This window comes from Mustelus asterias, chromosome 17 (assembly GCF_964213995.1).
Source record: "Mustelus asterias chromosome 17, sMusAst1.hap1.1, whole genome shotgun sequence".
In the NCBI taxonomy this organism is placed as follows: domain Eukaryota; kingdom Metazoa; phylum Chordata; class Chondrichthyes; order Carcharhiniformes; family Triakidae; genus Mustelus; species Mustelus asterias.
Window position 1 is genome coordinate 53588261 of NC_135817.1, and position 27931 is coordinate 53616191.

At 41.3% G+C, this 27931-nt stretch overlaps 1 protein-coding gene across 3 annotated transcripts in view; it reads left to right on the forward strand.

The window, feature by feature from the left end:
- The first annotated feature begins 457 nt into the window (after positions 1 to 457).
- man1a2 (mannosidase, alpha, class 1A, member 2) overlaps positions 458 to 27931 on the forward strand; it is a 116305-nt gene continuing 88831 nt past the window's right edge. The window contains exon 1 of one of the 3 annotated variants that reach the window (XM_078232675.1): positions 458 to 1026. In XM_078232675.1, the coding sequence (XP_078088801.1) occupies positions 689 to 1026 (338 nt within the window). In that variant the 5' untranslated portion in view covers positions 458 to 688. Of the gene's footprint in view, positions 1027 to 1982; positions 2225 to 27931 lie in introns of those variants that run through there. The other 2 variants (XM_078232673.1, XM_078232676.1) reach the window with 2 other exon arrangements.

Here is a 27931-nt window from a genome sequence, read left to right on the forward strand (position 1 = left end):
TAATAAATGAAAAGCTGTGTTTACTGATGATGGTAAGAAGTCTCACAACACCAGGTTAAAGTCCAACAGGTTTATTTGGTAGCAAAAACCACTAGCTTTCGGAGCACTGCTCCTTCGTCAGGTATGCTTACCTGTCGAAGGAGCGGCACGCTCCGAAAGCTAGTGGCTTTTGCTACCAAATAAACCTGTTGGACTTTAACCTGGTGTTTGTTAGACTCCTTACTGTGTTCGCCCCAGTCCAACGCCGGCATCTCCACATCTTTACTGATGATGGTCAGGGGAGGGCTGGTGAAGTTGTTGAAGTGGGAGCATCAATGCAGAGCGTGAACTGTTTGACGGGAGATGGAGGGGGGAGGGGGGGGAACGTTGCTGGGCATGCGCAGAGAGGCCAACTCCGCTCCCCCTCCTCCCGGGAAAGGGGGCGGAGCGGGGCTGGACCGTTCCCCCCCTTCCCCCTATGGAGACTGGGGCGGCGCACGCGCAGTGTGGCTGTACCTGAGCTCCTCGCGAGCGGCGACGGTTGAAGGCTCCAAGTGGAGCGGCGGAGGAGGAGAGGGGGTCGGTGGCTCGCCGTTCCACCGGGGCGATATCTAAACCCTCCCGCGATTAGCACGTTACCCGGAGGCGGGGTTCTCGGTTGGACGGCTGGCAGCGGGTCCCGGGCAGCAGCAGGAGGAGGAGGAGGAAGATGTCGAGCCCGGCGCTGCTGCCCGTGTCGAGCCGTCGCTTGGCGGCTCTGAGCCCCAGCTCGCCCGTCTCCTTCTACCCGCATCACAGAGCCACCCTGAGGCTGTCAGAGAAATTCATCCTGCTGCTCATCCTCAGCGCCTTCATCACCCTGTGCTTCGGGGCCATCTTCTTCCTGCCCGACTCCTCCAAGCACCGGCGCTTCGACCTGGGGCTGCAGGACGTCCTCATCCCGCATGTGGAGCAGGGCAGGCCGGCGGGACGGGACGGCAGCGCCGGGCCACAAGGCGGCGGAGTCATGGTGCATGGAGGTGGGGAGGAGCATCAGCACCGACACAGGTACTGGGGCTGGCCGGGCTGGGCTGGGGGTCCCAGGGCTAGAGCAAACTCAAGTTCCACGCCACTTAAATTGGACTTCAAAACAGATCCGTTCAATATGCAAACCCGGGTGCCCGACTAAATGCTTCCTTTCGCACTGAGATCCCCAAAAGCAAAAGGTTAGAGTGGGCAACACTACAGATCTTTTACCCCGTCGCAAAAAAGTTGAAAGGATTGCTATAAGTAAATGGCAGCTCCGATTGTTCATCTTGTCATTGAGCCAGCTAATGTAGGCCTGGTGCAAGTATCACAGCAAACGGCACATACACAAAGACCCACTGCACCCTTTAGGTGCTGTCCAAATTGCTTAGGACTTGACCCAGCGTTTGGAAGAAGTGTTCAGAGTGACCTTTATGGCCGGTGCTTTTCCAACCACAGTTAGCAACATTAGACAGGCATGCTAATATTGTTTCAGGGAAAGCAGCAGCGCTGTAATCTTTGCCCCTTTTTTCCCCCCCAGCAGTAGTTTGGGATTCTCATCACCATTTTCAAGTTCTTTGGTCCAGTGTGCTTGCAGTAATGTAAACAAACGTATCAAAATTAGGTTGAAAGATGATACATTAGCCAGGGGTTCGTATTTGATGCATTTAAGGGGGAAGCTATGTCAGTACACCAGGGAGAAAGAAACAGGATTTAATGATGATGTGCGGTGAGATGAAATGAGTGGTTGAACACCATATGGAGCATTTGTATAGGGTTCTTTCTGTGCTTTAAATTGTATGTAATTGTAATTTTTTTGTTACTTGCAATGGGAGGGATTCAGTTATCAAAATCTATCCATTCCATTGATACTAGAAGTTGATTCCTACTTGTGTTTATGCCGATGTAGCAAGCAGTTAGGAAGGCTAATGGTATGTTAGCCTTATTGTAAGAGGATTTGAGTACAGGCGTAGTGAAATCTTGCTTCAATTTTATAGAACCTTGGTTAGACTGCATCTGGAGTACTGTGCGCAGTTTTGGACCCCTCACCTTAGGAAGAATATGATTGCCATAGAAGGAGTGCGATAGAGGTTCACCAGACTTGTTCCTGGGATGACAGGACTGTCTCATGAAGAGTGATTGAAGAAATTGGGCCTGTACGCTACAGAAATTCAAAGGATGAGAGATGATCTCATTGAAATCAACAAAATACTTAACTGGATAGACAGGGTAGACGCAGGTAAGATGTTTCTCTTGGCTGGGGAGTCCAGAATTAGGAAACACAATTTCAAAATAAGGAGGAAGCCACTGAGGATCAAGATGAGGAGAAATGATTTTACTCAGAGTTGCCAATCTTTAGAATTCTCTACTCCAGAGGACTGTGGAAGTTCTATCATTGAGAATGTTTAAAGCAGAGATTGACAGATTTCTAAATACCTATGACATAAAGGACATAGGGATAGTGTGTGGGGGGGGGGGGGCGGGGGGGCGAGGGCACTGAGATGGATGTTCAACCATAGTATTGAATGGCAAAGAAATCTCAGTGGGCTGAATGGCCTATGCCTGCCCCTCTGTTCAGTTCTCAGCTGGTCAGTTTTATATGTTTGCTGTAAAATTGAGATTTACTTGACTTAATTACTAGCAAAATACTTATAGCTGACATTTACTGAGGGAATGAGACAACTGACAGAAATTCTACTGGAATATTAAAACATATCAACTGTTGAGAGCTTGGTAGTGATGCTGTGAACCTTGATGTATGCTTAGAGAAAAGACATATTATAGAGTTTGTTTTTCTGCCATAGTATTTCAGGCTTGGTGAGTGCCAGTGAAGTGGGAATCATCACACTCTAATTTAAAACATAGATTGTTTTGATGTGTCATTCTTGAACATAAATACAGTCAAAGGTTTAAAATAATTTACAAACTGTCACTCTTGTTGATCTTAAATGCTATTAACATTTTCCCAAAGTTGAAAGTTTATAACAAATCAAATAATTGGCTGCTGTGTACCACATTTTGCGGATTAATTTTTAAAGCCTTTTTGTGATTGCATTTAGTTTAGTGATCACAAGGAAATTGATCATTTTACTGTTTAATTTACATTTTAATTCCCCATTTTTTTCTGTTTATATTTTTTATTTGACACTGCTACTTTTTCAAAGCCATTTCCAAAATTATCTTTCTATAAGATTTCAAATGTTTTTTGTTGTGAAAAAAATTATTTTGCATAGCCTTTGATTTCCTCCCCTTGTTTTCTTTTCGTGGATGGTCTGAGCTGTAGAGTGTGAAAATAACTAGTTCTAACTACCAGTGTTACACATGAAAAGAGTGTCATCCACCATGAGTTTTAAGACAGTGGCAGTGAGATCCTTCCTGTGTTTTTTTTTTGGTTCTGTTTCTGCTGAAAGGCATCTGGCCTTCCAGTCAGTGTTTTGCACGGGGAATTGAGTGGAATGTGATTGTAATAACAATTCACATTGTTATTAATTCACCAGGCAGCAGCAACCATCTTTCATTGTTTTGCCTTCTCAGTGGGTAGAATTTTGCCATTTTTTGACAGTGAGAAAAGGTGGGAAAAGCAGAGGGTAGCCTGGCAGTGTTGGTGGGTTTTCCCTCCGTACTTTTACACTGATATGGGCGGCACGGTAGCACAGTGGTTAGCACTGCTGCTTCACAGCTCCAGGGACCTGGGTTCGATTCCTGGCTTGGGCCACTGCCTGTGTGGAGTTTGCACATTCTCCTCGTGTCTGCGTGGGTTTCCTCCGGGTGCTCCGGTTTCCTCTCACAGTCCAAAGATGTGTGGGTTAGGTTGATTGGCCATGCTAAAATTGCCACTTAGTGTCCTGAGATGCATAGGTTAGAGGGATTAGCGGGTAAATATGTAGGGATATGGGGGTAGGGCCTGGGTGGGATTGTGGTCGGTGCAGACTCGATGGGCCTAATGGCCTCTTTCTGCACTGTAGGGTTTCTATGATTCTATGATAGACAAAACAAATGTAAGGAATGGGTCCCACGACATAATGTGGGATTCTCCACCCCTGCTGCCATTTACATCTTGTGTAAAAAGGGGCATAAAATCCTGGCCAATACATTTCATAATCTAGAACACCTTTTATTTGATTGAGCATGCTCCATGAGCAATTTAAGTTTTTAAAAAATTGGAACATTGTGATGTAAAAGAATAAAAATCAAAAGGTCCTCCACACAACTGTTCCTCCACTTTTACCTCCCCTCCCCCTCAACCTTACCCCACACACACACCGGGCAAATTCTGCAGGTGTTAAAATTGTTTTGGGACTTCTGTGGGATTCTTTGCGCCAGCTGCCCTTCCCATTCTCTGAAAATGGAGGTGGAAAATCCTGGCCAATACTCTTCATAAACTGGAAAACGTTTATTTGATTGTCTAATGCTTTCTGTTTTGTTGATAGAATTAGGATTTTAAAAATTGTTTCACAACTTTAAAAATAGCTTCATATTTGTATAGTGTCTTTCATTACTTCAGGTTGTTTGTGATTCATGATACATCACTTGAAGTCTCATCACTGTTGGTTTTTGCTGAAAAATACAGTGACAATTTGCATACAGCAGAGTTGCGCAAACAGCAATGAGATGGATAACTAGTTGATCCGTTTTGATGGTGTTGATTGCAGGATGAATGTTTACCCAAGATACTGGAAGGACACACTTCTGAAATTTTTGATGGGATTTTATTTTTCATGCCTATCTACAGGCAGACAGGCCTCAGTTCAATGTGTTATCTCAAAAATAGCACTATGACCATTTAACACTATCAATATTACACTGAAGCTTTCTCAACTCTGGCATTGTCCATCAAAAATACAATTTTGTGACTGTAAAATAAGAGTTCTGAAGCCATGGCTAACTATTATGATTTCTCATTCCTGGTATGATTCTAGTGAATTCACTGTATACTTCCCATAGCTCCTAAATTTCAATGATGGCAAAGAACTTGCACGCATGCCTTTATCTGTCTGGTTTGGTAATTGTCTTGTGTGAATTCAATACAATTTTTTATACTACTTATATATTCAGTGCTTTTATCTAAAAGGAATCTGTCTTATTTCATTCAAGGGATGCGGATGTTGCGGATAGGACAGCATTTAATTTCCCTCAAGAAGGTGGCAGTGAGCTGCCTTTTTGAACTGTTGCAGTCTGTGTGGTGTAGGTGTAAATGGAGCGTTATTGAGAAGGAAATTCCAGGATCCTGACCCAGCAATATTGAAGAAAATGCAGCATATTTCCAAGTCAGGATGTTGAGTGGCTTGGAGGGGACTTCCAGGTGGTGCTCCTTTGTAGCTGCTGTCCCTATGGTACTGGTCTTGGATTTGGAAGGTGCCTTGGTCAGTTCTTGCAGTGCATCTGGTAGATGGTACACACTACTCCAGTTTTGCTAGGGCTCATTGATGTCAAGGGCAGTCACACTCACCCCATCTCTGGAGTTTAGCTCTTTGGTTCATGTTTGAACAAAGGCTGTAATGAGGTCAGAAGCTGAGTAACTGAGTGTCAGTAAGCAAGTTATTGCTAAGCAAGTGCCACTTGACAGCATTGCTGATGACCCCTTCCATCACTTTATTGATGATCGACAGGAGAAACTAGAAGCCGGAGTAGGCCATTCGGCCCTTCAAGCCTGCTCTGCCATTCATTTTGATCATGGCTGATCATCGAATTCAATATCCTGATTCCCCCTCCTCGATCCCTTTAGCCAATGTTTTGGCCTCAACTACATTCTGTGGTAGTGAATTCCACACATTCACCACCCTCTGGGTGAAGAAATTTCTCCTCACCTCCGTTCTAAAAGCTTTAGCTCTTACCCTCAAACAATGACCCCTAGTTCTGGATTCCACCATTGGGAACATTCTTTCTGAATCTACCCAGTTTAACCATGTTACAATTTTATAAGTTTCTATGAGATCCCCCCTCACTCTCTTAAACTTCAGTGAATATAATCCTAACCGATTTTGCGCCTCCTTATATGACAGACCTGCCATCTCAGAATCAGCCTGGTAAATCTTCGCTGTACTCCCTCTATAGCAAGGACATCTTTCCTCAGATAAGGACACCAAAACTGCATACAGTACTCCAGGTGTGGCCTCACCAATGCCCAATACAATTGCCACAAAATATCCCTATACTCAAATCCTCTCGCTATGAAGGCCAGCATACCATTTGCCTTCTTTACTGCCTGCTGTACCTGCACGCTTACTTTCAGCGACTGATGCACGAGGACTCCAAGATCTCGTTGAGTATCCACCTCTCTCAATTTACGCCCATTCAAATAATAATCTGTCTTCCTATTATTGCTACCAAAGTGTAAAACCGCACATTTATCCACATTATACTGCATCTGACATGCACAGGCACACACACTCAGTCTGTCCAAATCACACTGAAGCACCTCCGCATCTTCCTCACAGCTCACCCTCCCACCCAACTTTGTATCATTTGCAAATTTGGAGATAATACATAAGAACTAGGAGCAGGAGTAGGCCATCTGGCCTCTTGAGCCTGCTCCGCCATTCAATAAGATCATGGCTGATCTTTTCGTGGACTCAGCTCCACTTACCCGCCCACTCACCATAACCCTTAATTCCTTTACTGTTCAAAAATTTATCTATCCTTGCCTTAAAAACATCCAATGAGGTAGCCTCAACTGCTTCACTGGGCAGAGAATTCCACAAATTCACAACCCTTTGTGTGAAGAAGTTCCTCCTCAACTCAGTCTTAAATCTGCTTCCCCTTATTTTGAGGCAATGCCCCCTAGTTCTAGTTTCACCTGCCAGTGGAAACAACTTCCCTGCTTCTATCTTATCTATTCCCTTCATAATCTTATATATTTCTATAAGATCTCCCCTCATTCTTCTGAATTCCAATGAGCATAGCCCCAGTCTACTCAGTCTCTCCTCATAAGCCAACCCTCTTAACTCCGGAATCAACCTAGTGAATTTCCTCTGCACCCCCTCCAGTGCTAGTATATCCTTTCTCAAGGCTGTTCAGTTCCTCCTTCCAAATCATTAATATGTACAGTTGGGGGCTTAGCACAGATTGCTGCAGAACCCCATTAGTCACTGACTGCCAATCAGAAAAAGACCCATTTATGACAACTCTTTGCTTCCTATCTGCCAACCCACTTTCTATCCATCTCAAGACACTACCTGCAATCCAAGGTGCTTTAACTTTACATAGTAGTCTGTTATGTGAGACCTTGTCGAAAGCCGATGGAAAGTAGACTGGTGGGGCAATAATTGGCTGGGTTAGATTTGCCCTGCTTTTTGTGTGCATGACATATCTGGCGATTTTCCACATTTCTGGGTGGATGCCAGTGCTGTAGCTATATTAGAACAGCTTGGCGTGAGGTGCTAGGTTTTGGAGCTCAAATCTTCAGTACTCGCTGGAATATTGTCAGGGCTCATAGCCTTTGCCGTATCCAGTGACTTCAGCCATTTCTTAATATAATGTGGAGTGAATCAAATTGGCTGAAGACTGGCATCTTTGAGACTGGGGGCCTCTGGAGGAGAGCAAGATGGACCATTCACTTGGCACTTCTGGCTGAAAATCGTAGCATATGTTTCAGCCTTGTCTTTTGCACTGATATGCTGGGCTCCCCCATCATTGAGAATGCAGATATTTGTGGAGTTGCCTTCTCTCACGAGTTTTTTAATTGTCCACCAGCATTCGTAGTTGGATGTGGCAGGACTGCAGAGCTTAGATCTGATCTGTTGGTTGTGAAATCGTTTATCTCTATTACTTGCTATATGTGCTGTTTGGCATGCAAGTAATTCTGTGTTGTAGCTTCACCAGGTTCATAACTCATTTTTAGGTGTGCCTGGTGATGCGCCTGGTATGATCTTCTGAACTCTTCATTGAGCCAGGATTAATCCCCTAGCTTGGTGGCAATGGTCGAGTGAGGGATATGTTGGACCATGAGGTTACATATTCTGGTTGAGTAAAATTCTGCTGCTGCTGATGGCCAATAGTGCTTCATGGTTGCCCAGTCCTGAGTTGCTAGATCTAGTCTGAAATCTGTTCCACTTAGCACAATGTTCGTGCCACACAACACGATGGAGTGTATCCTCAAGATGAAAATGGACTTCGTCTTCACAAGGATTGTGCGGTGGTCACTTGTACTGATACTGTGATGGACAGATGCATTTGCAGCCGGCAGGTTGGTGAGGAAGAGGTCAAGTATGTTTTTCCCTTCATGTTGGTTCCCTCACTGCTTGCTGCAAACCCAGTGTAGCAGCTATGTCCTTTAGGACTCGGCCAGCTTAGTTAGTCATGATGCTGAGGCTGAAAAACGCTACACTTAAAGTTGGTATCAAATTTTACTCCCAAAATTAATAACCAACTTTACATCCATGCCTAAGACTGTCAATTTCCATCTTCTTTGGAGTGTCTAATCCTGCTTCTGTCTCAGGTCACCTGTTCAATCTGTCAACTACGCTTTGTTACCTCTGGACCTGACTCTTCCAATGCTCTTCTGGCTGACCTTGCACATTCTACTCACCGTAAAGTTGAGGTAATCTAAATCTCTGCTGCCCTTGTTATTAATTTTATCTAATACGGTTTGCCTGTCAGCACTCTGTTTGCTGACCTTCATCAGCTCCTGGTCAAGTAATACCTTTATTATAAAATTCTCTCTCGCACTCTCACAGTATCTGCAATTCTGATTGCTCAGTTATTGATTCGGCCTGGACCTGTGCTCTGGAATTGCCTCCCTAAACCCCTTTACCCCTCTACCTTTCCTTTATCCGGTAAGACAGGCCTGACAAGTGTGAGGTTATCCACTTTGGAAGGAATAATAGTAAAATGGACTATTATTTAAATGGTGAAAAATTACAACATGCTACTGTGCAGAGGGACCTGGGGGTCCTTGTGCATGAATCGCAAAAACTCAGTTTGCAGTTGCAGCAGGTGATCAAGAAGGCAAATGGAATGTTGGCCTTTATCGCGAAGGGGATGGAGTATAAAAGCAGGGAGGTCTTGCTACAATTGTACAAGGTACTGGTGAGGCTGCAACTGGAGTACTGTGTGCAATTTTGGTCCCCTTATTTGCGGAAGGATATATTGGCCTTGGAGGGAGTACAGAGAAGGTTCACCAGGTTGATACCGGAGATGAGGGGGTTAGCTTATAAGGAGAGATTGAGTAGATTGGGCCTGTACTCGTTGGAGTTTAGAAGGCTGAGGGGAGATCTTATAGCGACATATAAGATAATGAAGGGGCTAGACAGGGTAGAGGCCGAGAGATTCTTTCCACTTAGAAAGGAAACGAGAACTGGAGGACACAGCCTCAAAATAAGGGGAGTCAGTTTAGAACAGAGTTGAGGAGGAACTTCTTCTCTCAGAGGGTAGTGAATCTCTGGAATTCTCTGCCCATTGAAGCAGTGGAGGCTACCTCGTTAAATATGTTTAAGTCACAGGTAGATAGATTTCTGATCAATAAGGGAATTAAGTGTTATGGGGAGTGGGCGGGTAAGTGGAACTAAACCACCATCCGATCAGCCATGATCTTATTGAATGGCGGGGCAGGCTCAAGGGGCTAGATGGCCTACTCCTCCTATTTCTTATGTTCTTAACTCTACCTCTTTGACCAAGCCTTGGCCATATGTTTTAATATCGTCTCACATGGCTCGGTGTCAAATTTGCTTTATGGTGCACCTGTGATGCACTTTGGGGTTTTCTTTATGTTAAACAATGCTTTAGAAATACAAATTGTTGCACACTACAAAGTTCCAGAATCATTTTAGTTTAAGAACACTGAAATAGGAGTAGGCATTATGCTCCTTGAGCCTCCTTTGCCATTCAATAAGATAATGACTGACTGTTTACATCCACTGCCCTTTCCTGCCCAATTGCTATGTCCCTTGAGGCCAAAAATCTTTTGATTTAATTTTTGAACTACTCAAAGACGGAAGAGCTCTAGCTTTTCTGGAGTACCGAATTCCCAAAGTGTCTCAATCCTCTGAATGAAGGAATTTCTCAACTTAAACAGCTTCTCAGTATCTACCTTGTCAAATTTTTAGGGGGTTTGATATGTTTCATTAAGATCACTTCATTCTCCTAAAGCTTGCAGATAATGGGCCCATTTTACTCTCTCTCTCCTCTTAGAACAGTTTTATCATCCCAGTGAACATACTTTGCACCTCCTCTAAAGAAGGTATAGACAAGAAGACAAAAACTTACACCATTCAGCTAAGTGTTGTCTCACCTAAGCTTTGTATAATTGCAGCAAGCCCATCTTACTCTTGCAATATAGGCTAACATACAATTTGCCTTTCTAATTGTTTGCTATGCCTGCATGATAACTATTGGTTGTTACTGTTGGAGGCCAATCATTTTAGCCCAGGACTTATCTGCAGGAGTTCCTCACGGCAGTGTCCTAGGTCCAACAATCTTCAACAGCTGCATCAATGACCTCCCCTCAGACACAAGGTCAAGTGATGTTTGGTGAAGCCTGCCCAATTGTCAGTATCATTTGCAGCTTCTTGGATACTGTTCTGTATCTTCATGCCGCAAGATCGTGGCAGCATTCAGACTTGGAGTGACAAATAGTAAACAGCATTCATACCACCTATGTGTTAGGAAATGATCACCTCTAACCAGAGAGAATATAGCTATTTTCCTTTGACATTACCATTGGCGAATCTGCCAGCATTGACAAGAAACTTAACTGGACCAGCCAGAAATATTGAAGTTTTGACAGTAAGCCAGAGGTTGGAAACTCTCAACAAAGGCTATCCACCATCTGCAAGGAACAAGTTGGGTATGATGGAATAGTCTGCATTTGCCTGGATAAGTGTGGCTCTAACAACACATGAGAAACTCAGCACCATCCAGAAAGAAGTGGACTAATTGTTCGGGAGCCCATCCATCACCTTAATCATTCACTTCTTTCACGACAGGTGTTCCATGGCAGCAATCAAAGTCATTCATAAGAGGATGGTTTAAAAAGATAACTCGCCACCACCATCTTAAGGACAATTAGGGATGGGCAATAAATATTGGACTTGTCAGCGATGTTCGCGTCCCTTGAATGTGGAGAAGAAAACTTTCCTTTGAATATCAACACTTTCTTTTTGAGAAAAAAAATTACTTTCCATTCTTCCTACCAAAGTGAGCAATTTCACACTTCCTCGCATTATCCCCCATTTACCATCTTTTTGACCAATCATTTAGCAGGTCTGTGTTCCTTTGCAGCATCTATACATCCTCCTCGCAGTTTACTTTCCGATCTAGCTTTGTATCCTCAGCAGATTTGGATATCAAACACTTGGTCGCCTCTAAGTTATTGATATAAATTGTAAATGGCGGCACGGTGACACAATGGTTAGCATTGCTGCCTCACAGCGCCAAGGATCTGGGTTCGATTACGACCATGGGCTACTGTCCTTGTGGAGTTTGCATGTTCTCCCCATGTCTGCGTGGGTTTCCTCTGGGTGTTCCAGTTTCCTCCACTTCCTAAAAAAAAGGTTTGCTTTCTTTCATCACAATCCTACAATTGCGTCATGGTGATATGACTGCAACTATCCTAAATGTGAGATCTCAAATAGATGCCTTCAGAGAATGGATCGGGGTCAAGGAAGGCTGTTTGGTAACCTCTCTACTATTTGCAATCTACCTGACAGTGGCTATTCACCTCAAAGATCAACTGCCTTCTAATGTCTGTATTAAATACCATCTGGATACAAAACTCTTTAACCTCAAGTTGCCTCGGTGCTAAAAGTGGACTAACCACCATAGATATACATGATATATAGTTTGTGAATAATTGTAATGTTTGTCATTGCCCTGCATCAGATTTGCTCATGATCTCTTTCATTCAGCATGCAAGAAACTTGGCTTGCCCTTGAATATTGTCAAAATATCATGTCAACCCAAATCTGGTTAGCCAAATATTCCACTTTTCATAAATGTTGAAGGAGGGATTCTGGAAAATGTTGGAACACTTCCCATACCTCAGGGGCCATCTCTCACAAAAGGCCACTGTTGTTGAGGAGATCCAATGCTGAATCAGCTGCGGCAGCTCGGCTCTCTGCAAACTTTGTCAGTGAGTGTTTGACAACAAAGACCCCCACAGATTAGGGGAAGTCCGAGTGTACTGCATTCATGTCCTGCAGTGAGACCTGGACTGTGTCAACAACACACATGAGCATTTGAGAATTTCCATCAGCAATGCTTCTGCTGCATCTTCCAGATTCAATGGGACGACCAACAAATTCTACCCTCCCTCCCCTCCACCAGCAACTCTCAAATGGCCAGCGTTTTGTGGAGGAGGACAAAGAAAATATTTCAAAGACACTCTGTAGCATTGATGTTAATGTCTGGGAGGAGTTTGCTATTAATTGTTCAGAATGGTGGCATCTTGTCCATTAAGTTGCGTCAAGCTTTGAATCACAGCATCTTAATGATGAAGCAGACTGGTGGTAGAGAAAGAAGGAAAAGAAAGCAAATCCTGAACTTTGGATTCTACTATTCTGAGAAATTCTGCCCTATGTGCCCATTGATCTGTGATGAAAATCAGAATGTTCATTTACATGGAGATCCATGGTTGAAACTTGCAACCCTGAGTAGATACAGTTCTCAATCAAGAAACAGTCGACAATGAGTACATTCAAAATTTGTTGCGACTTCTGATTTCTGTTAATATGTCAATTATAAATTCTGTAATATGAATATGAAGCATGAACTTCTAAACACTTCAACTGCTTTTACAATACTTGTATTAGAATATCAAAAATTTTACATTAAGGACTGGGATCTTTTAAAAATGCAATAAATAGTAAGAATGTACAGTAGGAGATCATATTAATTCTTCACCCTGAAATTGGGTATGAGTTTTGAGTTTAAAATAAAGGAGTCCGATTGATTCATGGAAAAGTGTAATAATAGAGCAAGCTGACTGGCCTTTTTCTTCCTAAATTCATATGTTCTTAAAACGATCAGCCCTCAAAGGCTAAATTATATTGACATCTTTCCAAAGTAAAAGGTAGCTTTGTGCTGGATTTGTCGTTAGAACATAAGAATTGTATTTCAGCTTCAGTAAGTGAAGTCTCTATTCCTTCTCTATTTGATTTTACCTGTGCTCAAAGGTTTCCTCATCCCTCACTAAATTCTCTTGGCTTTCCACTACCCATTACAGAAAATGCCTTTCCTTTTACTTTGTGTCCCTTTTGTTGTTGTCATCTTCAGTGCTCTGCCTTTTTTTATTTAGAAATTGCTGAAGTCTTAAATTAATATTTTTCTGTATTCTTCCTGCTCAAAAAGACTTCCTTTTAAACACTTTTTGAGCTGTGCTTTAAGTATGTTTCATGCAACTGACAGCAAATAAATGGTGCTCACGAGATTATTTTAGACTGGCATTATGTCAGCATGTGGACTTCAAGCTTTGTCATTGCAATGTGTTTTTTTTGCGAGAACAAGAAGAAAATTATTACGTTCACTGAAATGTAAGTGGATTTAAAAAAAAATAAAGTTAGAATTTAACAATTACGTTAGAATTGTAATTTAAGTCCATCTGTACAACTCAAAAGTGACAAAACAACACTTGAACTATCTTTTGTGACATGGATTAAAGGCAAAAGATGTCAGTCTTTCGTCATTAGTTTACAGGTTTTTTTTGAGTGATTTGGCATCCACTGTGGGAACTCCCATTCCCAGCTTCCAGTGTGTTTGTGTTCAAAGTCTTGATTTGTTGGTCAGAGCAAGTCTGTTACGTTGCATATTTCTTAAACAATAGCAAAAATGACCAAAGGCTACTTTTTGTGGAGTCTGAAGTTTTAATAGAGCTACCTAATCCACAGTTCTTGGGATTTGTAAACGCAAGATCCCGTAGCCAATATTATTCTTGAAAGGATTTCTCTGCAGTGATTTTATATATTTGCTGCCAAGCTCTTTAGTTATACTTATCTGTTTTTATTTTTTTTAGGAACATTAGATCTGTTTGTTTTCTTTAACACTAGAACACTGTGCAAAATTCTGGATCAACAAACACATGGAATAAGCAGGATACTTAAAAGTTGAAGTATGGACTTTATCCCATAAATGCGAAATACTGAAGCATTCGTAAGTAATAGACCCACAAGTGAATTGTGTAGATTATACCTTGGGCAAATTCCCTGCTGAACATCCAAAATTCCAGTATTCTAATAATGTTCCAGTGTAGCTTAAATATTAACATCTTTATTAAGTAGCTTTCATTTTTTTCTCAAGAAATTTGAGCGTATTCAATCGTATGAATGGTCATAAGATCAAAATTGGGCATATATTTGAGGGACTCTAAATTTGGGGAAAAAACTGGTGATTATTACCCTGTCAATTTGGGTTCAGGTCCACTCCACGATGGGATTAAGATTTCTTCTCTCCGGCCTTGAAGGAAAATATTTAATTCTCTAATATTAAAATTCTTATTGAAAATTGACTTTTTCTTTAAAGTAAAGTTGTAGTTCTGATGTCAATAATGGAGATGTGTTCTCACCTTCAGTTCTGAATATTGTCAGTTGTCTATTTGCCAAGTAAAGCAAGTCTTTCCTGTTGTCGGGAAGGCTGTGTAATAGCCCTTGCTGAAGTGCATGGTGAATTAGAATTCTGCAGCCAGTATTTGAAATGGAGTCTAGCTCTGCCAGATAATTAAAGGCATTTTTGAAGGTGTGCCGATTGGAGCATCAGTGGGACAACAGTCCCTATCTCCTTGGGTGAACAAATTTTGCAAAAGCATAAATGACCATGTTATAAATTGGAGCAGAGTCTAGTCAGTATACAGTTCCTAATGCTCATTGTATTACTGAAACAGTTTCTGCTTTAATGGTGCAAAATTAAATGTTTGTGTCCTGGTCTTTTTGTTGTTTTTCCAAGTAGAAAATAATTAGTCTTGACAAGAATCATCCAGACTCGAAACGTTGGCCCTATTCACTCTCCACAGATGCTGTCAGACTTGCTGAGATTTTCCAACATTTTCTGTTTTTGTTTTAGAAAACTGAAATGTAGATGGGCTATCTTTAAAAAAAGAACAGTTAGAATTTAACAGTAGCTTCATTCAGAATTATAGTTTGAAAAGTCCATCTTTATAACTCAAGGAGTGAAAATAACATGCGTCTACCTAGTTCAAAGTCTAATTTCTTCAGTTGTCTGCATGTCCATTGGGACTGTGAAAATCAATACCACTGTTTAGAATTACAGCACTTTTTAACTGAATATCTTCAACTGTGTGGTGGATGGAAATGACACTCCTAAAGTTGTGAAGATATGAAGGGAGGGAATTTCCTTTTTTTCCTAAGCTGAGGCTTTACAACCCTGATTTCTGCAAATCATTGAAGCACGAACTGAGACCAAAGAGAAGAAAGAGATCAGCATATGACTATGTAAAAACAATTGCAGTGACTGTGAGTATTAAACTCATTCCTCACACGTTAAATGATTTATGTTCCATTGTTAAATAATGTCTGATTCAGTTTTGGACTGTACACATTTGCTTGATGAAATCTAAATGTTTCCAATAAAAGCATAAGCTTGTATCCTATCAATGGAAAACATGTAACTCATTTGATATGCAGCATTGTATAGTGTTGGAACATTAGAACAGGCAATTTGTTTTGCATTGTAAAGGGTACCCGAAAATATGTTCATGGACATTGTTAATCATACCATTGCCCTTGCACACGTTCTGCCTGGTTCTCAATGTTGCAACGTGTTCATCATAGCAGCAAAGTATCTGTTGATTGTTGAGCATATTTATAACAAAATATCAGATAATTTTATATAAAGTAGAATATTTCCCAATCTGTTTTCTTTCTTTGGGAAGTAGTTGAAATAATTTATAGGTCACTTGTAATCACTGTTTGCCATTAGTCCCCTGTGACGTGGTAGTTGGACAAAGTAAAAGACAGTTTTAATTTTAGTGGCGTGCTGACATTTCTCAGTGTCATGATTGCACATTTAGTAATGAAAGAACAGTGCGAAGTTTATTACTCTTATTCTTCTATGGACTTTTGCACTGGAAATTGAGGTAATTAGAAATCCAGAATAGTGGATTACAGAGCATCTAGGGTCTATGTGAACACGGCAAGTAAGTGTGTTGCCTTAAGCAATTTGGTTGAAGTTTCGTTACAGAGACACAGAGTCGGCATCAGGATGTGTAAGTTGATGTACATAACTTGAGGCTAAATCAAATACAGAAAACAAAGTAGAGCGGAAAACAGGGATGAGATTGAGAGAGTGAGATAAAAAGCAAAAATGTAAAAACAAAATCCATGAAAAATCTCAACAATTAAAATCCGAAGGAGCGAGATTCCACATTCATAAAATTAATTATTGGGTGTTTGTTACTAATTATTACTTGTCATGCCATTAAAAACCTTTATACCATTGCATGAATTTCACTGTTGAGCATTTCACCAAGATATTGGTGGAGCAGGGCAATTCAACAGCAATTTCCTGATTTTCTTATTTAGCTATGCATGCATGATCAGTTTTAATGAAGATTAACTTCTTTATTTCTACTGCAAAATCAGGACCATTGGTTCCCATACTGAACTGATATGCCGGGGGATGGAAACCAATGTAAGGAGTCAGAGAAGGAGGGAACAAGGACAAAATAAAAGGTAGAAAAGGGGATAAGAAAAATGATAGGCAGAGAAACCAAGAGCAAAGTTCAAACAGGGCTAAGAGAAAAATATTGGGAGCAAGACAAACGGTGTTAAAAAGACAAGCTTAAAGGCTCTGTGCCTTAATGCACGGAATATTTGCAATAAAGTGGATGAACTAATAGTCTAGATAGATATAAACGGGTACGATAGAATTAAGATTATGGAGACATGGCTGTAGGATGATCAGGGGTGGGAATTGAATATCCCAGGGTATTCAATATTTAAGAAGGACAAGCATAAAGGAAAAGGTGGTGGAATGGCACTGCTGGTTAAAGAGGAAATACAGTGGTGAGAAAGGATATTAGCTCTGACAATGTGGAATCTGTATGGGTAGAGTTGGGAAATACCAAGGGGCAAAAACATTGGTGGATTTCATATGTAGACCCCCAAACTGCAATGATGTTGGAAATGGCATTAAACATGAAATTAGAGATGCATGTGATAAGGGAATATCGGTGATCATGGGTGATTTTAATCTGCACATAGATTGGCAAATCAAATTAGCCACAATGCTGTAGAGGATGAATTCCTGGAGTGTATACGGGATGGTTTTTTTGACCAATATGTGGAGGAACCAACTAGAGAGCAGGCCATCTTAGACTGGGTGCTGTGTAATGAGAAGGGAATCATTGCCAATCTAGCTGTATGAGACTCCTTGGGGATGAGCGACCATAACATGGTAGAATTCTTTATCAAGATGGAGGGTGATTCGGAGACTAGGGTGCTGAATCTTAATAAAGGAAACTGAGGATATGAGGCGTGAGTTGGCCTTGATAGATTGGGGAGAGTTACTTAATGATAACAGTGGATAGCAATGACAAACATTCAAGGAATACATGGGGGGAACTGCAGCAACAGTTTATTCCTGTCTGGCAAAAAAGCAAAATGGGCCAATGTGGTTTACAAAGGAAATTAGAGACAGCATCCGATCTAAGGAAGAAGCATACAGATTGGCCAAGAAAAATAATAGGTCTGAGGGTTTGGAGCAATTTAGAATTCAGCAAAGGACCAGGGATTGATTAAGAAGGGGAAAATACAGTACGAAAGTAAGCTTGCAGGGAACATAAAGACTGACACTAAGAGTTTCTATAGATACGTGAAGAGAAAGGTTGATGAAGACAAATGTGGGTCTCCTACAGACAGAAACGGGGGAAAGTATAATAGGGGACAAAGAAATAGCTGAGCAACTGAATACATACTTCGTTCTATCTTCACAAAAGAGGACACCACTCAGATGTCAGAAATGTTAGAGAATGCAAGATTTAGTGAGAGGGAAGAACTGAGGGAGATCAATATTAGTGGAGAAATGGTGCTGGGAAAATTGAAGGCGGATAAATCCCCAGGGCCTGATAATCTACATCCCAGAGAACTTAAGGAAGTGGATCTAGAAATAGTGGATGCATTGGTGGTGATCTTCCAGGATTCTATAGACTCTGGAACTGTCCCTGCAGATTGGAGGATAGCTAATGTCACTCCAATATTCAAAAAGGGAGGTAGAGAGAAAACAGAATTATAGACCAGTAAGCTTAACATCGGGGAAAATTGGGGAAAATTCTCAAATCCATTGTCAAGGACTTTATAGCAGAGCATTTAGAAAGCAGGGCAGGATCAGACAGAGTCAGCATGGATTAGTGAAGGGGAAATCTTGCTTGACACATCTGTTGGAATTCTTTGAAGATGTAACTTAGTAAAGTTGACAAGGGGGAGCCAGTCGATGCAGTATATTTGGACTTTCAGAAAGCGTTTGACAAAGTCCCGCACAAGAGATTATCATGCAAGATTAAAGCCCATGAGATTGGGAGAAGTGTATTGAGATGGATAGAACACTGGTTGGCAGAGAGGAAACAAAGAGTAGGAATTAATGGTTGCTTTTCAAATTGGCAGGCAGCAACTAGTGGGGTGCCACAGGGATTGGTACTGGGACCCCAGCTATTCACAATATATATGAATAATTTGGGTGAGGGAACAAAATGTAACGTCTCGAAGTTTGCAGATGATACCAAGTTGGGTGGGAGGGTGAAATGTGACGAGGATACAGAGATCCATCAGAATGGATTGGCACAACATCGAGGGCCGAAGGGCCTGTACTGTGCTGTACTGTTCTATGTTCTAATGATCTGGGTGAGTGGACAAATCAATGGCAGATGCAGTATAATTTGGATAAATGTGAGGTTATTCACTTTGGAGGCAAAAACAAGAAGGCAGATGATTACCTGAATGGCTGTAAATTGGGAGAGGGGAGTGTGCAGTGGGACTTGGGTGTCCTTGTGTACCAGTCACTGAAGGTACGCATGCAGGTGCAGCAGGTGATAAAGAAGGCAACTGGCATGTTGGTCTTCATTGCGCGAGGTTTTGAGTACAGGAGCAGGGATGTGTTGCAATTATATAGGACCTTGGTGAGGCCACATCTAGAATGTGTGCAGTTTTGGTCTCCTTTTCTGAGGAAGGACGTTCTTGCTCTCGAGGGCGTGCAGCGAAGATTTGCCAGGCTGATTCTAGGGATGGCGGGACTGATATATGAGAAGAGATTGACTAGGTTAGGATTGCTTTTGCTGGAGTTAAGACAAATGAGGGGGGAATCTCATAGAGACTTATAAAATTCTAATAGGACTAGACAGGGTAGATGCAGGGAGGATATTCCTGATGGTGGGGGAGTCCAGAACCAGGGGTCACAGTCTGAAGATTCAGGGTTGACCATTTAGGACAGAGGTGAGGAGACATTTCTTCACCCATAGAGTGGTGAGCCTGTGGAATTCACAATCATAGGAAGTAGTTGATGCCAAAACATGTGGTGGCTGGATATAGCACTTGGGCGAATGGGATCAAAGGTTATGGGGAAAAAGCAGGATTAGGCTATTGAATTGAATGATCAGCCATGATCATAATGAATGGCGGAGCAGGGTCGAAGGGCCAAATGGCCGCCTCCTGCTCCTAACTGCTATGTTTCTATCTGTGATTTGATTCTACTAATATGCAAGATGAGATTGAACTATAATTTCCGTGCTTCCACTTAGGTTCTTTATCAAATTCTCCATTTGTGTTAGCCAGTCTGTTAGAGACCAAAAATAACTCCCCTCAAAAACTGTTGAACCTCTAGGTCAACTGAAAATTTCAAAACTGAGATTGATAGTTTTTTGTTAGGTAAGGGCATAAAGGATTACAGAACAAAGGCAGAGAGAGTTTAAAATATAGGTCAGTCATGGTCTAACTGAACAAGCTTAAGAGGCTGAATCACTTGCTCCTGTTTCTGGGTTCCTGAAAGCTGAGCCCAGTACATAACTGTTATAATATTTGGATATAATGTATTGAGTCTCAGACTTCTATCTTCCATCTCACTAGTGTGGAGAAAATGTACTTCAGCCAATATTGCAGTACCATATGAACTGACATCTTAAAAATCATGAAATGAATAATCTATGAGTCGATAAATTCGTAATTTGCTTGAATGGAACAGTGCTAATTCTGGATAACCTATTACGGTTTAAGTTGTAAAACTGAAGTCATTATATCAATAATTTAGGTGAATACACTGCTGCTTATGTTACTTGTAAATTCACGACCACCAAAAGATCTTTGCAAGTCAGCATTAGATTTTGTGATTAAAGCCAATTCTTCTGGTTAAATGGACATGAACCAGAAAGGTCCATGGGTCCATCGCCTGAGAAACTCTATTCCAGTGTGGGAGTGATATTTTTAAATTATAAACAATAAATTGCAGAGAGGAAGGAGAACGTTGTTGAAGAAAAGTCTGTGCAGTTGTTAGGTAGAGTACTGTTGCGCAGTACTCGAGGTAACAAGTCACTACACGGGGAAATAAGTGATTGCATTAGAAAGGGTACAGAGGCGATTCACTAAGATATTGCCTGGGCTAGAGCATGTCAGCGATGAAGAGAGGCTGGTTAGCCAGGGGTTGTTTTCCTTAAAGCAGGGAAGACTGAGGGTATAAAATTATGAGGCACATCGATAAGGGTAGATGGGAAGAAACATTTCCCCTTAGTAGAGGGGTCAGTAAGCAGAAGGCATAGATTTGAGTTAAAAGGAGGAAACTTCCTGGGCATTTGAGGAAAAACCTTTTCACCCAAAGGGTGGTGGGTATCTGGAACTCATGGCCTGAAAGCATTGTAGAGGTGTTAACCCCTAACATTTAAGAAGCATTTAGCAAGCACCGACATGCCATAAGCATGCAAGGTGATGGACCAAGTGCTGGAAAATGGGATGAGAATAACTCGGTGCTTGATGGCTGGCACAGGCAGAATGGGCCAAAGGCCCTCGTTCAATGCTGTAAAACTTTGACTTTGACTAAATGCTTATTTATTGTCAAAAATGCTTTAAGTTAATATTGATGGTTAAATGATAAATTGCTCGAGCTTTACTGAAGTGTTTTTTGTGGGGTTTTTTTTGCAATCCTGTTGCTGGAATAATTAAGAATTTGTTTCTTGAACTTATGAATTACATTTTGGCCCGTTGGAGTAGAATTTGACCTAATCCTCTGATTATACAATATTTATGTGGAGAAATCATTTTGTATTTCTGGCAATAAAACAGTTCAGAGCACATGAGCTATAAAAATGCTGATTAAAATTAGTTCAGCAGGAAATACAATGATTATGTTGTATTAGTACGATATTATGATATTAGTATATATCTCAGTATTGCATTACCGACCATAATAGCACATCCTTCTGGGGATGTATTTAATGGCTGGCAGTGACGTACCCATATTTTGATTGCCAAATTGAGCAAAAATTTTTTTTAAAAACATATTTTGTTTTCTTTAGTCCAACTGCTGTTTTGTTTTCTGACTCATTGATGTGTTATTGAAGTAATCACCAGATCTGATGATATCTGTTCGTTTTTTTTCTGATGTCACCTGGCAATTTTGGCAGTGTGAAGTATCTGACCAATGTTATTTTCTATAACTTTGTGTAAGTCCACTGTTGGAGTCACTATAGTGCTGTAGTTGATGAGGATGCGTTGTGCGATATTGGATGGGATAAACATCGAGAGAGGAAGTATTAAAGGGTTTAATGTCTTTGAATGTAGATTAATTGCCAGGTTGGAATGAAATGTATCCAGAGTTGTTTAAATAAGCCAGAGGAAATTGCGGAGATTCTGGCTGTCCTGTTCAGTCCTCCCTGGCTACTGGAGTAGTAAGAAGTCTCACAACACCAGGTTAAAGTCCAACAGGTTTATTTGGTAGCAAATACCATAAACTTTCGGAGCAATGCTCCTTCGTCAGATGGAGACCACTCCATCTGACGAAGGAGCATTGCTCCGAAAGCTTATGGTATTTGCTACCAAATAAACCTGTTGGACTTTAACCTGGTGTTGTGAGACTTCTTACTGTGCTTACCCCAGTCCAACGCCGGCATCTCCACATCATGACTACTGGAGTAGTGCCAGAAAACTGGAGAATTGTTAATATTGTACCATTGTTTCAAAAGAGGTCTAGGTAATTGTAGGCCAGTTAGCTTAACTTTGGTTGTGGAGGAATGATTGACATCAATTCTAAGGAATAATATATACGTTAATTTAGAAAGGTATAGATTAATCAAGGAAAGTTAGCATGGGTTTGTTATGAGTCAGTCATGTCTGACTAACTTGATTGAATTATTTGAGGAGATGACAAGTAGAGTTGCTAAGGGTAGCATGGCAGATATGGCCTGCATAGATTTTAGCAAGGTTTTGGCAAGATCCCACGTTGCAGGCTATTTAAAAAGTAAAAGCTTCTGGGATCCAGGAAAGAGTAACAAATTGACTCCAAAATTTGCTCAGTGGCAGGAAGCCAAGGGAAATGGCGGTTGGGTATTTTTGCAACTGGACGGTATTTACTCGGAGATCTACAGGGCTCAGTAGTCGGACTGTTTATATTGATGGCTTAGACACAAATGTAGGGAGCAAAAAAATTGCAGGTGATAGCAAAATTAACCATGTGGTTGCCAAATGAGAAAAGCTTTAGACTGCAGGAAGGTGCAGATGATCTGGTCAGTTGGGCAGAAAAGTGAAAAATGGAATTCAATCCAGAGATGCAAGGTAATGCATTTTAGGAAGTGCAGCAAGGCAAGGATGATGCAATAAATGAAAAGATACTGAGTAGTGTGTGGAGGAACAGGGACTTTGGAGTATATGTCCACACATTCTTAAAGGTAGCAGGACAAGTTGATAAGATGGTTCAAAGGCATATGCCTTGCTTTCCCTTATTAGTTAGTGTATACAGCATAAGAGCAAGGTGCTTATGCTAAAATTGTATGTAACATTAGGTAAACCACAGCTTGAGTACTGCGTACAGCTCTGATTACTACATTATAAAAAATATGTGATTGCATTCAAGAGGGTACAAATAATATTTACAAAGATGTTACCAGGACTGGAAATTTTAGCTATGAAGAAAAATTGGTTAAGCTGAGGTTTTAAAAGGCACTACTCTTGGCACATAGCCTCCCTGGCTTTGAGTCTAGTAATGGAGAAAGAGTTGTAGTGCTGATTTTATGATGTGTACGTTGTTCTACGCCTCCTGTGTCCTAAATTTTCAATGGTTTTAATTAAAACTTTCTTCTTAACTTTCTTCTTGAATTCCCAGTTGTTAGCTTTCTTTGTGAAATCTAGTCACTTTGGTTCACTCTCTTCCTATTTAAATCTGTGATCTTGCTTATAAATTACTATCTTTAGTTGTACTACTACAATGAGCATCATGTTAGATTTTGGCCAAGTATGTTCTGTGCACCCTAAGAGACCATTTCTTAATGGTACCATTAAATTATGTATCTATGAACATACCCTTTTTACTGGCTCGTCAATTCCTTGCTTTTAATCTACCTTTCTTGGAAATTTGTTTGAACTCAGTCATATGTTTAGCAATTCCCTTCAGGTTGCATTGGATTTTTAGTCCTCTCATATAATTACCATCTATGTGCTCTCCAATGACGTTTTAAACATCTTGTTTCTTTGCAACTCTCAAGTGTAATGGACAGTGAGTGCATTGTGCTCTTAATGGGTCCACTGTGGATTTGTTTTTCCTCTGTTGAAATCTTTGACTTTAACTTTACTGGAATTCCCATTTCCAAAGGGGTGTTTAAGAAACTTGGCTTCCTTTGAAATAAATGGATGGTTTCTTAGGTGACGCCCTATAACTCTGTTTTTTCAATGCTGCTATGGTCATTACTCTTCCAATTTCTTTTATTGGTGGTTTGTAACCTCTGCATTTGTTTTCTTTTTTTTATTAATATCTGCAGTTTGTGCACTGAGTTTGGATATCAACAAATTCTTACTCCAACATTGTTTCCAGGCCTTAAATCTGAAATTTCTTCCTCCCCATGTCTATTTGTTCTGCTCCAATTGTCAAGCTTTTAAAATCCAAATTTAGTGTCATATTGTCCTTGTATCTTATATTTTGTAATACAGCTAAGAGTATTGTGCTGGAATCTTTGCAGGCGGGGAATTTAAACGTTATTTTAGACGGGAGTTAAGGCAAACAGCACGATGACTGTATTTGTTGTTGCAACATCTGCTTCACATAAGTGAGGCACTTCAAAATAGTAAGGTAGTCAGAGGACTACCGCTACATTGATTATCTTTTCTAATTTTTAACCAGGTAGCTAAGCTATCTTGCGGCACAGTGGTTAGCACTGCTGCCTCACAGTGCCAGGGATCCAGGTTCAATTCCGGCCTCAGGTCTGTGTGGAGTTTGCACGTTCTCCCCGTGTCTACGTGGGTTTCCTCTGGGTGCTCCAGTTTCCTCCCACACTCCAAAGATGTGCAGGTCAGGCTGATTAATCATGCTCAATAACTCCTTAGCGTCGGGCAGATTAGCAGGGTAAATAGGTGGGTTACAGGGATAGGGCTTGGGTGGGATTGTTGTCAAAGCAGGCTCGATGGGCCGAATGGCCTCTTTCTGCACCATAGGGATTTTATGATTCTATGTTTTACCGGTGCAATCAAACTAAAGAGAATCTCTGAGTCATAGTTTGGAAAGTTAAGATAAAGCAAAATGCTGCAGGTGCTGGAATCTGAAACAAAAAAAGAAAATGTTGGAAAATCTCAGCATGTCTGACAGCTTATGTGGAGAGAGAATAGAGCCAATGTTTCGTCTGACCCTTCATCAGACTCGAAACGTTGGCTCTATTCTCTCTCCGCTGATGCTGTCAGTTTTGCTGAGATTTTCTAGCATTTTCTGTTTTTGTCTGGAAAGTTAAATGTCCTATCAAGGGTGAATTCTCAGTCAGCCCCCATTCAAATTCCAATTTAAAGTCACATGGCAAACAAACACGGGAATAAAGTAGTGTTCAAACCAGTGGGACAACTACTGGTGAATAATTTGCCATCTTTGGATTTCGGGGATAGAAAATGGTGATGGAGAACCAAATGTCTCCTCGATCCCATTATTTCTGTTATCACGGCTAGTTTGGATTTTTTGACATAAGTTGATTTGTGTTTATTTGTGATCTATCTCCTTGTGTGGAATAATTATTTTTCACCACTTTCAATTTGTGCAGTGTTCCAACTTGTTGGTTTATGTTGCATATTAGATAAATTTTGCTTCACTAACAGATGTTGATTTGGTCTCAAACTTCTTGGGAAAGGTTTCTTCCTGTCTACTTTATCTATGCCCTCATAATTTTAACCCAGACTGCCTGCCCCCAGGTCTCCTCTGCTCCAAAAAAAGCGACCACAGTCTGTCCAATCTCTCTCAGCTAAAACTCTCCAGTCCAGGCAAAAGCCTGTCAAATCTCTTCTGCACCCTTTCCAATGCTATCACATAAGAGCTAGGAGCAGGAGTAGTAAAAATCTGTCTATATCTTAAATTTACTCAATGTCCCAGCATCCACCACACTTTGGGGTAGTAAAATCCACAAAATCACGACCCTTTGAGGGGAAGTAATTTATCCTTATCTCTGTTTTATATCTGCCACACCTTATCCTAAAACTATGTCCAAAGATGTGTGGGTTAGGTTGATTGGCCATGCTAAAAATTGCCCCTTAGCATCCTGAGATGTGTAGGTTAGAGGGATTAGCAGGTAAATATGTAGGGATATGGGGGTAGGGCCTGGGTGGGATTGTGGTCGGTGCAGACTCGATGGGCCGAATGGCCGCCTCCTGCACTGTCGGGTTTCTATGACTTCTATGACTTCTATGACCTCTTGTTCTAGATTGTCTTACAAGAGGAAACATCTTCTCCACGTCTATTTTGTCAATCCCACTTATTCTTATGCACCTCAATTATATCTCCTCGCATTCTTCTAAACTCAAGGGATTGTAGGCCTAAACTGCTCAATCTCTCATGAAACAAATCAATCTCCTATATTGTGGATTCTAGAACTGCAAACAGTACTCTAGCTGTGGCCTAATCAATGTCATCCACTTGGCACTTCTGGCTGAAGATTGTTGCGAATGTTTCAGCATTGTCTTTTGCACTGGTGTGCTGGGCTCCTCCATCATTTGAGAACGAGGGTATTTGTGGATTCTCTTCCAGTGAGTTTAAGTTTGAGTTGTTTAATTGTCTACCACCATTCATGGCTGGATGAGGCAAGATTGCAGAGCTTGGATCTGATCTGTTGGTTGTGGGATCGCTTAGATCTGTGTTAAGGACCAGCTCAGAAACTCCGAAGATTTTTATGAAGTTAGCCTAGACCCTAATTTTTACATTACAGTGATAGTCAAGAGTTTTACAGCACAGAAAAAGGCCTTTCAGCCCATCGTATCTGCACCAACCATCAAGCACCTATCTATTCTCATCCCATTTTCCAACACTTGTTCCATTGCCTTGTATGCTTATGGCATTTCAAGTGCTCATCCAAATGCTTCTTAAATGTTGAGGGTTCCTATCTGTTTTTCTTTATTCCTTTGTGGGACATGGGTGTTGCTGGTTGGCCAGCATTAATTGCCCATCCCTAGTTGCCTTTGAGAAGGCGATGGTGAGCTGTCTTCTTGAAATGCTGCAGTCCACGTGCTATGGATTGACCCAAAATGCCGTTAGGGAGGGAATTCCAGGATTTTGACCCAACGACTGCGAAGGAACGACAATATATTTCCAAGTCAGGATGGTGAATGGCTTGGAGGAGAACTTGCATATGGTGGTGTTCCCATATATCTGCTGCCCTTATCCTTCTAGATGGAAGTAGTCGTGGCTTTGCAAGGTGCTGTCTAAGGATCTTTGGTGAATTGCTGCAGTGCATCTTGTAATTGGTACATACTGCTGCTACTGAGCGTCAGTGGTGGAGGGAGCGGATGTGGTGCCAGTCAAGTGGGCTGCTTTATCCTGCATCGTGTCAAACCTCTTGAGTAGTGTTGGAGTCGCACCCATGCAAAAGTGGGGAGTATTCCATCACATGTGCCTTGTAGAATGTTGATAGGCTTTGGGGAGTCAGGAGGTGTGTTACTCGCTGCAGTTTTCCTGCCTCAGACTTGCTTTTGTAGCCACTGTTTGTGGCGAGTCCTCTACTTCTACCACACTTTAAGGCTGTGAATTCTAGATTCTCACCACCCTCTGGGTGAAAAAGTATTTCCTCAAATCTCCACTAAATCTCCTGCTCCTTACCATAGATTTATGCCCCCTGCTTCCTGACCGCTCTCCTAAGGGGAAAAGTTTCTTCCTAGTTACCCCTATCGATGTGCCTCATAATTTTGTACACCTTGATTGGGTGAGTATAAGATGTTTCACTCCAGTTATGATTCATGTAACTCACTAGGAAGCTTTTATCAAAACAAACATTATTTAAGAATATAGTTAGAATATAACAAAAAGAGTGAGCATAACATTTACCAATCAAAATACTTAACATGACAAAGCTAACTAGCTATCTCTATTGTTGCAATTCAGCAGTATTCCCCATAGACATAAATTCTTTCTATAGAACCAGTTGGCACAGAAACCAACAATGCTTACACGATGCTAGATTTCCAGCTTTTTAACCCTTCTGGACAGTGATCCAGACAGCAGTTTTCAGAGAAGGATAGATCCTCAAAACATCAGAAATAAACCTTGTCTCTAGCAGCTCCCTGTCTCCAGACTTCAAAGATAGAAAAGAGAGGCACATCTTCTCCCAAAAAGCAGATTTGAGCTTGAGTTCTCTGTGTAAGCCTAGCTGTGCCCAGTCATATGACCATACCTGTCAATCATCCCAGTCAAGCCCTACTCAGCAAAATCCCAGGGGAACACCATAAACAGCATTATAGAACATAGAGCATAGAACAGCACAGTACAGGCCCTTCGGCCCACGATGTTGTGCCGAACCTTTTCCGAAACCAAGATCAAGCTATCCCACTCCCCATCATTCTAGTGTGCTCCA